The sequence below is a fragment of the Oncorhynchus masou genome, chromosome 21 (assembly GCF_036934945.1).
Source record: "Oncorhynchus masou masou isolate Uvic2021 chromosome 21, UVic_Omas_1.1, whole genome shotgun sequence".
In the NCBI taxonomy this organism is placed as follows: Eukaryota; Metazoa; Chordata; class Actinopteri; order Salmoniformes; family Salmonidae; genus Oncorhynchus; species Oncorhynchus masou.
In genome coordinates this window covers 3,013,810-3,028,140 of record NC_088232.1, presented here as the reverse complement: position 1 = coordinate 3,028,140, position 14,331 = coordinate 3,013,810, and the positions used below count along the sequence as shown (strand labels likewise).

General features: G+C 44.1%; 1 protein-coding gene across 1 annotated transcript in view; it reads right to left on the bottom strand.

The window, feature by feature from the left end:
* LOC135507587 (polypeptide N-acetylgalactosaminyltransferase-like 6) overlaps window positions 1-10,604 on the bottom strand; it is a 258,953-nt gene extending 248,349 nt beyond the window's left edge. Inside the window, exon 1 of the mRNA XM_064927125.1 lies at window positions 10,336-10,604. Coding sequence (XP_064783197.1) covers window positions 10,336-10,470 — 135 coding nt within the window. The 5' untranslated portion in view covers window positions 10,471-10,604. The remainder of the gene's footprint in view (window positions 1-10,335) is intronic.
* Window positions 10,605-14,331: the final 3,727 nt, after the last annotated feature.

Genomic DNA, 14,331 nt, shown 5'->3' with positions numbered 1-14,331 from the left:
ATACATAAAACACTAAACAAGAATGGAGTTCATGGAAGGACATTACGGAACAAGCCACTGCTGTCCCCCAAAAAATTGCTGCACGTCTGAAGTTTGCAAAAGTGCACCTAGGGGTTCCACAGCGCTACTGGCAAAATATTCTGTGGACAGATGAAACTACAGTTGAGTTGTTTGGAAGGAACACAAAACACTATGAGTGGAGAGAAAAAGGTCACAGCACACCAACATCAAAACCTTCTTCCCAACTGTAAGGTATGGTGGAGGGGGCATCATGGTTTGGGGCTGCTTTGCTGCCTCAGGGCCTGGACAGCTTGCTATCATCGACGGAAAATTCATTCCCAAGTTTATCAAGACATTTTGCAGGAGAATGTTAGGCTGTCCTCCAATTGAAGCTCAACCGAAGTTGGGTGATGCAACAGGACAACGACCCAAAACACAGAAGTAAATCATCAACAGAACGGCTTCAATAGAAGAAAATACGCCTTCTGGAGTGGCCCAGTCAGAGTCCTGACCTCAACCCGATTTGAGATGCTGTGGCCTGACCTCTAGAGAGTAGTTCACACCAGACATCCGAAGAATATAGCTGAACTGAAACAGTGTTGTAAAGAGGAATGGTCCAAAATTCCTCCTGACATTTGTGCAGGTCTGATCCGCAACTACAGAAAACATTTGGTTGAGGTTATTGCTGCCAAAGGAGGGTCAACCAAGTTATTAATTCCAAGGGTTCACATACTTTTTTTCCACCCTGCACTATGAATGTTGATGCGGTGTGTTCAATAAAGACATGAAAACGTATAATTGTTTGTGTGTTATTAGTTTAAGCAGACTGTGTTCGTCAAATTGTTGTGACCTAGATGAAGATCAGATCAAATTTTATGACCAATTTATGCAGAAATTCAGGTATTTCCATGTGGTTAACATACTTTTTCTTGCCACTCTATGCTCTTGAGTCTTCCCATTCCCAAGTACCCGGGCTGTGGATAGGCCAGGTACAGTTGAAGTCGGAAGTTTACATACACTTAGGTTGGTGTCATTAAAACTCGTTCTTCAACCACTCCACAAATTTCTGGTTAACAAACTATAGCTTTGGCAAGTCGGTTAGCACATCTACTTTGTGCATGACACAAGTCATTTTTCCAACAATTGTTTACAGACAGATTATTTCAGTTATAATCACTGTATCACAATTCCAGTGGGTCAGATTTTCACATACACTAAGTTGACTGTGCCTTTAAACAGCATGGAAAATTCCAGAAAATGATGTCATGGCTTTAGAAGCTTCTGATAGGCTTCCAAACCAAAGAACACCATCCCAACCATGAAGCCCTTGGGTGGCAGCATCATGTTGTGGGGGTGCTTTGCTGCAGGAGGGACTGGTGCACTTCACAAAATAGATAGCATCATGAGGAAAGAAAATTATGTGGATATGTGGACGCCCTGTCCTTAGAGATCCTGTTTATGACTCTATTTTGGTTTGGCCAGGGTGTGAGTTGGGGTGGGTATTCAATATTCTATTATTTGTATTTCTATGCTTTGGCCGGGTGTGGTTCTCAATCAGGGACAGCTGTCTATCGTTGTCTCTGATTGAGAACCATACTTAGGTAGCCCTTTTTTCCACCTGTCTTTGTGGGAAGTTGACTTTTGTTTATGGCACATAGCCTTTAGCTTCACGGTTGTTTTCTCATTTGTTGTTTTGTTGGCGCCATTTTTTATAATAAAAGAAAATGTACGCTCACCCCGCTGCACCTTGGTCCACTCCCTTCAACAGCCGTGACAAAACTTCCCACCGCCAACAACGGACCAAGCAGCGTGGTAAGGAGGAGCAGCATGTTCAGGATTCATGGACCTGGGAGGAGATCCTGGATGGTAAGGGACCCTGGAGGCAGGCTGGGGAGTATCGCCGTCCACGGGAGGAACTGGAGGCAGCAAAAGCAGAGCGGCAGTGTTACGAAGGGCACTAGGGGAGTGTGACTGAGTCAGGTTGGAGACCTGAGCCAACTCCCCGTGCTTACCATGGCGAGCATCGTACTGGGCAGGCACCATGTTATGCGGTGGAGCGCACGTTGTCTCCAGTGCGCGTGCACAGCCCAGTGCGCTACCTTCCAGCTCCCCGAATCGGCCGGGCTAGAGTGGGCATCCAGGTCGGAGGGTGCCGGCTCAGTGCATCAGGCTGCCAGTATGTCTCTACGGCCCAGGATATCCTGCACCGGCTCTGCACACTGTGTCTCTGGTGCGTCTGCACAGCCCAGTGCGTCCTGTGCCTGCGCCCCGCATGTGCCGGGCCAAAGTAACCATCCAGCCAGGACGGGTTGTGCAGGCTCCTAGCTCGAGACTTCCAGTGCGCCTTCACGGCCCAGTGTATCCGGTGCCTCTGCCAAGGACAGGGCCTCCTGTATGTCTCTTCATCCTGGTGAGCCCTGTGGCAGCTCCACGTACCAGACTGCCCATACATCTTCTCCCTCCAGTGATGATCCATGACAAGAAGCCTCCAGTGATGATCCATGGCAAGAAGCCTCCAGTGAAGTTTTTTTTTTTTTTTTTTTTTTTTAATTTTACCTTTATTTAACCAGGCAAGTCAGTTAAGAACACATTCTTATTTTCAATGACGGCCTGGGAACAGTGGGTTAACTGCCTGTTCAGGGGCAGAACGACAGATTTGTACCTTGTCAGCTCGGGGGTTTGAACTCGCAACCTTCCGGTTACTAGTCCAACGCTCTAACCACTAGGCTACCCTGCCGCCCCAACGAGTGATGATCCATGGCACGAATCCTCCAGTGAGGAGTCATGGCACGAAGCCTCCAACGAAGGCCTCCAGTGACGTTCTCCAGTCAGGACCCTCCAGAGACGTTCTCCAGTCTGGAGCCTCCAGCGACGTTCTCCAGTCCGGCATCTCCAGTGACGGCCTCCAGTCCGGAGTCTCCAGCGACGGCCTCCAGTCCGGGGCCCGCAGCGAGGGTGCCCAGTCCGGGGCCCGCTATGAGGGTCCCCGACACCAGAGGTGCGACCAAAGTGGGGTGAGCCAGTGGTGGAGCGGGGTCTGTGTGCCGCACCTGAGCCGCCACCGCAGATAGATGCCCACCCAGACCCTCCCCTATAGGTTTAGGTTTTGCGGCCGGAGTCAGCACCTTTGGGGGGAGGGGGTACTGTCACGCCCTGACCCTAGAGATCCTGTTTATGTCTCTATTTTGGTTTGGTCAAGGTGTGAGTTGGGGTGGGTATTCTATATTCTATTATTTGTATTTCTATGTTTTGGCCGGGTAGGGTTCTCAATCAGGGACAGCTGTCTATTGTTGTCTCTGATTGAGAACCATACTTAGGTAGCCCTTGTTTCCACCTGTCTTTGTGGGAAGTTGACTTTTGTTTATGGCACATAGCCTGTAGCTTCACGGTTGTTTTCTCGTTTGTTGTTTTGTTGGCGTCATTTTTTATAATAAAAAAAATGTACGCTCACCACGTCGCACCTTGGTCCACATTCTTCAACAGCCGTGACACAGTATGTACGGTGCTCCATTACTACAAATTAACAGTGTAAAATGTACAATCTCAGTTACTGTTGCCCTCCATCACTTCCAAATTGTTATTAGGCCTAGCCTGCATTACTCCTGTCTATCACACGTCACTGCTCAGTGTGCTATCATATATCCAAATCTAGCATACTCATCATCCCATGTAAACATCCCATCACTAGTGACAGCTGGTGTGTGTGTGTGTGTGGTATCTAGTGTACAAAACACACCATCAGTAGACATGCTAGCTGTTTGTTGGCCACTACATGTACCTGTGAGCTGAGATCAGGACCCTTACCACAAAGCAGTTGCTTATATTGAAATGTATGAACAATGTTACAGAACTGGTCAGAGGCAATAATGTATCCGATGTGATGCATCACATAAAAGACTGATGGATCATGATGTCCATATACAAGAAACTACAGTGCGTTTATAGTGTGAAATACATCATGTTGGTAATAATAGGCTAAACATCACCATGGTGACTAGGTTAATAACGAAGATGACAATCTGGTGAGCTTCGTTGGTAATTGGGCACAACAGAAACATCCATCCCCAATGTCAATTATCTCACCCTGACTGCAGACAAAATGGCCCAATCAAGCAGATACAAGCCCAGGCTTCTTTTTCCTTTTATGGTTGGCTGGTGTGTGAAACCTCAGCTGTTTTGAGTTTGAGTCAGAGGACAGCTTCCCAAATGCCACCCTATTCCCTATGTAGTGCACTACTTTTAACCATGGCTATAAAGTAGTACACTATATAGGGAATAGGGTGCAATTTGGGACGCAAGCTTTGAGTCAGGGGAGGAAACGGGGTGATTCTGATCTTAGGAACTGTTCCTATTTTTCTGTTGCCTGCCATGGAGGATGAGCCTTTTCCCCCAGAGCATATAATGCTGTCGCTCCCTTCCGTCTTTCAGAGGATTGGCTGGCTGCTCGGTGGCTCTGAATCACGGAATCAGGAAGGAACTCATCAGCTCGCCTGTGTTGCTGCTCTGGGACCTGCTGATCCCAACTAAAGGGTTCTAGACCTTCTTCTTCTTTTCTTGATTTGCTTTGTTTGTATCAAATGCCTGTAGTATAGGAGCTCAACTTAAAGACTATGACACTGTGGATTAAACTAAACCAAAAGGAATCAATAAGACTTACAAGAAAACCAAAGGACATCACCGTGTTCAGTATAATTGCTGCCAAAAATACCAACACACAACTAAAGTCAACACATACCTACTAAGGCTCCTATTTTCTGTGGATAAAAAATTGAATGGAAAGAGAGAACATTGGTCATCGAGTTGCACTGGTCCGAGGGGCTTTGTTCAATCTACTTATTCTTTCTATGAGACAGACAACCTCGAAATGGAATGTGAGACCATCTCAGCAGGGTGACTCAGTCTGTATCATGTAGAGGTCAGTGGAGAGAGGAGAGGACGGTAGGTGTCATCCCACATAATGACCACCGCCTGATGTTTCTGTCCCTGTCAACCCGGGCCGGAGCTAGAGGGCGACAGGCTGGGTTAGCCTAATGGTGATGAACTGACAAGGCTTCACACAGACGGGGCCATGCAGTGCCGAAGGGCAATGTTACACCATGCGGCAATGCAAATCGCGATCAGGCAAATGAGAAAGAGGCAATGACGAGATGCAATCATAAACCGACTCAGGCAGTTTTCACTGCACCCCCCAGCAGCAGAAATAGATTACAAGATGATAGGCATATTTGAAACAAGCCTCACGGCTAAACAGAGTGCAGCTAGGGCTACATAACATGAAGGGCTGGCAAAGAGCTGTAGGTGTTCAAGGAGATCATCAAGCCACACAAGCTAAAGAGGATTTCGTGCCATGGTACTCCAACCTCATGCTATAATATTCTGAATGTACACATTACTGGAAAGCGGTTTCAGTCAATCAGCATTCAGGAACCAAACTACCCTTGTTATAATAAGTCACACTTAGGAGACAGCACAGTTACTTCCACCACAGCCTGGGCCCAGCTCCACGAGGGGGCAAAAGGGGGCTTAGCCCCCTCAGTTTTAGTTTTATGTCCCTATATAGAAAAGTTAAAATTATTGAGTGAAAGGTTGGTGCAAAATTTGTATCTCCGCTGTACTGTGTCAGTAGTTAGGTATGACTCCTTTGGTTTCCATAAAAAGCGGGAAAAAACACTTCTCATCTATGGTAGTGAAGTGAATAACGTGATACGCTTCTGCCTGTAATATTTGATTTAGATTTATAAGGGCGGGGTCAAGTTTACCGTTGAAGATGCTTCACTCAACTCAGCCTCACACCCCACCACCACAGAGTTTAGTTAGCGTCTTAGCTAGCTGTAAAAAGCGTAAGTAGCCTATTAGCCTATTTAGCTAGCTGGAACCAGCTAATCTGCCACTGCCACGGTGGATAGCAGAAATTGGCTTAGCTAAAGTATCCAAACACAGCCAATGGAGAAGGGGACACCTGGCTACTGTGTCAGTGCCTGTTAAAAACCTCTTGATACTCCCCATCCCGGATCCGGGATCGTGAATAAAGCCTCAGGCTCATTAGCATAACGCAACATTAACGATTTCTGAAAATCGCAAATAAAATGAAAATAATGCGCCTGCTCTCAAGCTTAGCCTTTTCTTAACAACACTGTCATCTCAGATTTTCAAAATATGCTTTTGAACCATAGCAAATCAATCATTTGTGTAAGAGTATTGCAAGCTAGCTTAGCATTTTGCGTAGCATTTAGCACGCAACATTTTCACAAAAACCAGATAACCAAATAAATAAAATCATTTACCTTTGAAGAGCTTTGGATGTTTTCAATGAGGAGACTCTCAGTTACATAGCAAATGTTCAGTTTTTCCTGAAAGAATCTTTGTGTAGGAGAAATCGCTCCGTTTTGTACATCACATTTGGGTACCGAAACGAACCGAAAATTCAGTCACCAAAACGTCAAACTTTTTCCGAATTAACTCCATAATATCGACCGAAACATGGCAAACGTTGTTTAGAATCAATCCTCAAGGTGTTTTTTCACATATCTCTTCATTGATATGCAGTTCGTGGAAGCCTGCTTTCCCCTCAGAATCACATGGAAAAATACCAGCAGCTGAAAATGACGCCCCAATTTCGACGGAGGACACCGGGCGGACACCTGGAAAATGTAGTCTCTTATGGTCAATCTTCCAATGATATGCCTACAAATACGTCACATTGCTGCAGACACCTTGGGGAAACGATAGATAGGGCAGGCTCATTCCTCTCGCATTCACAGCCATATAAGGAGACAATGGAAAACAGAGCCTCAAAAATCCTGCTGATTTCCTGGTTGCCATTTCATCTTGGTTTTGCCTGTAGCTCCCGTTCTAGGGCACCCACAGACAATATCTTTGCAGTTCTGGAAAATTCAGAGTGTTTTCTTTCCAAAGCTATCAATTATATGCATAGTCGAGCATCTTTTTGTGACACAATATCTTGTTTAAAACGGGAACGTTTTTCATCCAAAAATGAAATTGCGCCCCCAGAGTTTCAAGAGGTTAAACGTTGTGACAGTATCGTGAAGTTCCTCTCTGACATCGAATGCATGCGTTCGTACAACACAGAAGTAAGACTTTGAGGCTACAGGGCTAGTAAGGGCAATGCTGGACCCTGGTTTTCAGTTTACAGCCACCATGGTGCACAGAATCCTCAGTCTTCTCCATCCTCCAAACAAATGTATCCAGGCAAAAGCAACAGATCTTTACACTGGAGTCAAAGTGGTCCGCAGTGCGTTGGAGTGCTGAGGTGTGACAAGCCGGGGTGTGACAGCGAGTTCGAAGCCATTTTTGGACAGTTCAGTGCCAGTGGCAGCAAGTTCAAAGCCATTTTTGGACAGTTCAGTGCCAGTGGCAGCGAGTTCGAAGCCATTTTTGGACAGTTCAGTGCCAGTGGCAGCGAGTTCGAAGCCATTTTTGGACAGTTCAGTGCCAGTGGCAGCGAGTTCGAAGCCATTTTTGGACAGTTCAGTGCCAGTGGCAGCGAGTTCACAGCCATTTTTGGACAGTTCAGTGCCAGTGGCAGCGAGTTCGAAGCCATTTTTGGACGGTTCAGTGCCAGTGGCAGCGAGTTCAAAGCCATTTTTGGACAGTTCAGTGCCAGTGGCAGCGAGTTCACAGCCATTTTTGGACAGTTCAGTGCCAGTGGCAGCGAGTTCAAAGCCATTTTTGGACAGTTCAGTGCCAGTGGCAGTGAGTTCGAAGCCATTTTTGGACAGTTCAGTGCCAGTGGCAGCGAGTTCACAGCCATTTTTGGACAGTTCAGTGCCAGTGGCAGCGAGTTCGAAGCCATTTTTGGACAGTTCAGTGCCAGTGGCAGCGAGTTCAAAGCCATTTTTGGCCAGTTCAGTGCCAGTGGCACTGACGCACCACAAGCGCCAAGCAATTATGACAACGTTATGTAAGTACAAATCTCATCACATTATGTGATAGACAGTACAGTAGGCCAGTAGGACAAAGGAGAAGAGACTGAGTGTAAAAGACTGTTCTTGGATGCTGTCATCTGTGAAATGTCAGTACGATTCAGCAAACGCAACATCCAACTGGTGGAGACCCTGTTTACTCTTGAGAGCCATGACTTTCTAGGTGGGAAAAAGGTGAAACCACTGCTGGATCTAACCAAAACAGATTTGGTGGAAGCTGAGTTTAGTGTTGCGCGCCAGTTTTTGCAGACAGAAATCGCCCACTCCGGCTCCAATGAGAACAAATGGGCCACACTTGATATCTTGCAACGATTCTCTGGGCCTCTCTCCGCTATGTCGACCATGCTTACTGCACTAACACGTATTGACTTTTGGGGCACCCACAGCTACATGCGAGAACTAATTTTCCACTCAACTAATCCAACTGGCATTTTTTGGGGATCTTACAAGAATATTTCGGGGAGAGTGGAATGATCGATTAATCAGGAAGTTCCACAGAGCATCAAGGAGGCTGCAACTCTTCTGAAAAGGTAAGAAACAATCGAGCTGGTTGATTTTTATCAAAGTCTTGGTGGTACAGCCAGTGGCGTACTTTCAGCAAAAAGGTATGGAATGGCAAAATGACTTCCTTAGCCAGACGATAGGCCTTTTTTTAAAGTTTGTAGGGCGCTGTCCATGGTGCTGATAGAGTGCAGTTGAGATTTTGCACCAACCTGCCACTTCTTGGTCAAAAGCACTTAATGTTCTCAACACTTGAACTTTTATGTTTATTGCAGTATAGCGTGATATAAGCAGAATTCAATATTATTCTAATGCAAGAACCCAAATGACACCCCTGGGTATAGCTACATATCAGTATGTTTCATCATAGAAATAGACACATTCTATTATGGCTTTCTTGGTAGCCTATTCGTTTTCGTGTTTGTAAACTGTGCGTATTGGAAATGCATTTATGGTAGCCTGGCATTGCTTAATCGATTATGTAGATCGAATTTGATCCACAGAAGTGTATTGTACCATAACACAAGGTGTTGCTGAACTCATGAGCGCCATGACTTTCCATGTTTGAACCGGGCCTACAGGCCTGTTTTGTTTGGCAAGACAGCGGTGCATGGCTGCATCTCACTGAAGTAGGCTGTAGGCTGTGTTTTTGGTTTCTATTTGCTGTTTGTTTACTCTGCTTGTTTCCTGTTAATGTAACTAGCCTAAATATAGATTTTGTCATGCCTTTTATTGATTTGACATTGTGTTTACATACTTGTTATCGCTGTTTTGTTCTGTTCACATTCATTGGTTCACATTGTCTGTATTCTAAGCCAAACTACTATTCAATATTTTTGTTTGCCTGCATTAATAACTAGGCTACTACTTTCAGCATTTAGTTTGCATTCTTTTAGTAAGACGGCTTGTGTGCACAGCTGCATTCACATAGGCTGTTTGTAATAGGTGAATTACCCTATCTATCTTGTAGCCTATATTCATTACCAAAACGCCATCGCTTTAGTGTGTAGAGCATTGTCCTTTGTGCTGATAGAGTGCACACCAACCTGCCACTTCAAAAGCACTCAATGGTCATGGAGTCTCGGCATTTGAACTTTATGTTTATTGTGGTATGGCGTGATATAAGCAGAATTTACGCCCCCAAAATTGTGCCCCCTTCGCCGATTTCAACTGCCCCCTTAGTCACTTTATCCTGGTGCCGGGCCTGCCACAATCACAACAAAGGTTGACATGTTATCATGTTTGAGGGACATTGGCCTGGATGCAAAATAACTTGAGTACAATTTAAACCAGGAACTAAATGTACTCTTACACAGAGGTGACTCTCGATTGCTTGCCTGCAGCACCTGTTAAAGTATAATGTATGCATACACATCTTTCACCCAAGGAAATGTATAAAAGTATTAATACATGTTTTTTTGCATTTAATGGTTAGAATTAGGCTACCATCAGGCTATATTAACCAAATACTATATATGGTTGTATGTTCTACCCGATAGGCCAAATTTTCTACACCCAACTGGTGCCCGCACCCATCTAAATCAGTCCTTCAGAGGGGAAGAATGAAAATCAGCAGTGCAACTGGGCTTCAAGGTCCAGATTTAAATTTGCCTAGTATAAAGTTGATGAAAAGATACATGATATGTGGGCCCAACTGATGATGTGATAATGATGATTGATGAGCCTTCCTAACTAACACTGTTGCTCAAGCCATGAATAAGCAGGTTGTTGCCAAAATACTTTCCCCACCAACTCACAATTACTTTACATGAACTTAAAAATTATCAAATTTGTAGCTCCAGTTAGTTACTGTAGGCTACACCAGTTTGAAATGCGACGAATTTGGTGCTTAAAAAGTGGCAAAGCCAAAGTAACTTGACCTTAGACCTACCTGTTCGCCGGCCTCGTGCGACTTCATCAGGTGTTTCTCCCGGTATAAAGACCACAGTCCGACGTTTGGTAGAAATATCAAAGCCACCATGAATACGAAGGCCATTTGCAACACTCGCTTCTGTCTCCTCTTCATCGTGGACACCCAAGTAAGAAGATATAATCCCAATATCTAAAAACTACGGAGTCCGTTCTTCTTTGCTCGTGCCACTCCGGTTGAAATATTATTTGTTGGTCGGTGGCAAACCACCTTCTGCGGGAGCTGTTGACAAACGTTCACCTAAAACAAACAATCAAATGTATCAGCATGTAGACCTCTTACTGACATTTTGCCTAATCGCAAATGCAGAGGACTGAGAAGCCACCATTCCACTAATTTAAACATTTTGCTGCACATAAAAAAACACTACCAGTCTAACAGTAGGCTATTCTCTCATAGTTAACAATCATTAAACTACATGTGTCACTAAATTCAAACCAGAGATGATGACGATAGTGACACCTTTCAGTTTCAAATAAATAAAGGTGACCCTACTACTTACAGCGCAAATGGTTAAACAGACAGCACTAAACACATCACAATGACTTACTGGCGGTGCGTATTTGCATGTTGCCTCATTTACCGTGATTGTTTAGGTCCTTTTCGGGCGCATTTTGGTTATAAATCAAGACAAAAATAGAAGCGCCTGAACAGCTTTATCTCCCACGATGCGCACGTGAGGGAATTTCGAGTCCGTCTCGCGCTCTTCATGAATCAGAAAATCCCTCACGAGCTGCATTTCTCCCACATCTACGCAGAAATTGTGTTCTCCCCCTCCTTCTTTCACAATGTCGCTCCTCAATACCGGGTTTTAGATATTGCGGTTAAGAACCACGTGCACTGCGCATTAATGTGGGAACATTCCTACGGCTTGGCGATCCCTTCAAAGGCAAGAGCGAGGTGTGGGAAAGGGACAAGGAGCGCCAACGCGACCACATAGCAGTGAATCCGACAGCACTTTGGCACGAAACAGCGGACGAGAGAACAAAGCGCAGTGATGCATTGGACGGCTGCCTGATGCACTTTGGATAGATAGCCTAACAATTGCGCAGTCTGGCATTCAAATGAATGTGTTGATGAAATTCAGAATCTAATCATGTGCACTGCACTGATACTGAATATTGATAGAGAGGCAGAAATGTCATCACCTGTCACTATAGGAGTAATCAATTGCAGATGATGAACATGTTCTTTTATATTGAGGTAGACATACACTACCAGTCAAAAGTTTTAGAACACCTACTCATTCAAGGGTTTTTCTTTATTTTGACTATTTTCTACATTGTAGAATAATAGTGAAGACATTAAAACCAAGACATAACACATATGGAATCATGTAGTAACCAAAAAAGTGTTAATCAAATGATTCTTTAAAGTAGCCACCCTATGCCTTGATGACAGCTTTGCACACTCTTGGTATTCTCTCAACCAGCTTCACCTGGAATGCTTTTCCAACAGTCTTGAAGGAGTTCCCACATATGTTGAGCACTTGTTGGCTGTTTTTCCTTCGCTCTGCGGTCCGACTCATCCCAAACCATCTAAATTGGGTTGAGATCGGGTGATTGTGGAGGCCAGGTCATCTGATGCAGCACTCCATCGCTCTCCTTCTTGGTAAAATAGCCCTTACACAGCCTGGAGGTGTGTTGGGTCATTGTCCTGTTGAAAAACAAATTATAGTCCTTCTAAGCCCAAACCAGATGGGATGGTGTATCGCTGCAGAATGCTGTGGTAGCCATGCTGATTAAGTGTGCCTTGAATTTTCAATAAATCACAGACAGTGTCACCAGCAAAGCACCCCCACACCATAACACCTAATCCTCAATGCTTTACGGTGTGAAATACACATGCAGCGATCATCCACTCACCCACTCAGCGTCTCACAGAGGCACAGCGGTTGGAACCAAAAATCTCCAATTTGGACTCATCAGACCAAAGGACAGATTTCCATGTCATTGCTCGGGTTTCTAGGCCCAAGCAAGTCTTCTTCTTATTGGTGTCCTTTAGTAGTGGTTTATTTGCAGCAATTCGACCATGAACGCCTGATTCTCCTCTGAACAGTTGATGTTGAGATGTGTCTGTTACTTGAACTCTGTGATTGGGCTGCAATCTGAGGCTGGTGACTCTAATGAACATATCCTCTGCAGCAGAGGTAACTCTGGGTCTTCCTTTCCTATGGCGGTCCGCATGAGAGCCAGTTTCATAATAGCGCTTGATAGTTTTTGCGGCAGCACTTGTAGAAACGTTCAAAGTTCTTGAAATATTCCATATTTACTGACCTTCATGTCTTAAAGTAATGATGGAATGTAATTTCTCTTTGCTTATTTGAGCTGTTCTTGCCATAATATAGACTTGGTATTTTACCAAATAGGGCTATCTTCTGTATAACCCCCTACCTTGTCACAACACAACTGATTGGCTCAAATGCATTAAGAAGGAAAGAAATTCCACAAATTAACTTTTAAGAAGGCACACCTGTTGTCTGAAATGCATTCCAGGTGACGACCTCATGAAGCTGGTTTAGAGAATGCCAATAGTGTGTAAAGCTGTCATCAAGGCAAAGGGTGGCTATTTGAAGAAACTCAAATATAAATATATTTTGATTTGTTTTTTTGGTTACTACATGATTCCACATGTGTTCTTTCATAGTTTTGATGTCTTCACTATTATTCTACAATGTAGAAAATAGTACAAATAAAGAAAAACCCTTGAATGAGTAGGTGTTCTAAAAATTTTGACCGGTAGTGTAGATTTAAATATAGTACTTATTTTGTCCAAATGTGACATTATTTAGCACATTTATTTTCATAAGATGTGTCTTGTGAACTTATCAGCTCAATTTGACCTGTAGTTTCCTGGGGACAGCTGAAATTGACAGCTGAGAACTCTAGAGAACTAGATAGCTACAGTAGCTACCTTCTGGGACAAATCATATGCTCCCAGACCGTGTTGGCATGTTCTTCTACCGTACTTTAATGTTAAGGAGGCTGCGAATTTTCGCAGCTTTTTGTTAAAAATCGCGCAAAATTTCAACATCCTGCTAGTCATGCCAGGAATATAGTATATGCATATGATTAGTATGTGTGGATAGAAAACACGCTGAAGTTTATAGAACTGGTTAAATCATGTCTGTGACTATAACAAAACTATGTTATTCTATGTTGTGTGTCTAGTTTGTCCGTTTCTATGTATGGCCTGATATGGTTTTCAATCAGAGGCAGGTGTTAGTCATTGTCTCTGATTGGGAACCATATTTAGGTAGCTTGTTTTGTGTTGGGGTTTGTGGGTGGTTGTTTCCTGTCTTTGTGTTCTCTGCACCAGATAGGACAGTTTCGAGGTTTGCCACGTTTGTTATTTTGTATTTGTGTAGTGTTCACGTTATCGTCTTTTATTAAACATGTTGAACACGAACTACGCTGCATTTTGGTCCTCCTCTCCTTTGACGGATGAAAACCGTTACAGCCCATCCGTGAATTCAGGAAAAATTCACAACTCCTTAATAAACTTCAGAAACTTGAACTAAACACAGCTCAGATGAAATCAGCTTCAAAATAATAGAATCACTTCATGTTTTCCATGAAATGTTGTTTACGTGCAAGGAGTTGCTTTACAGGAGAGAGGAGTTTCTCAGAACTTGCTGAAATATTTATTTTCTATTGAATCCTGCTTCATACTTGAAAGCATGCTAAAGGAGAAGGAGAGAGTAAAGATTGTATTGGAATACATGGAGAACAAATTATTTCATCACACTGTGTGTGCGCGTGTGTGTCAATATTGAGGTTGTAGCCAATTGAACACAGACCACAACCTCAATAATGCATAGATGCAATGGTACAGCACAGTTATAATTCCCCTGTAGCAGTGCACCGAGGCACGGAGGTCTAGCAGATTATGTTTTCAGTCTCCATGGCTACCAATAGAGGGGTGTGTGGTTGAGACCATTCGCTGTTAGTACAGACG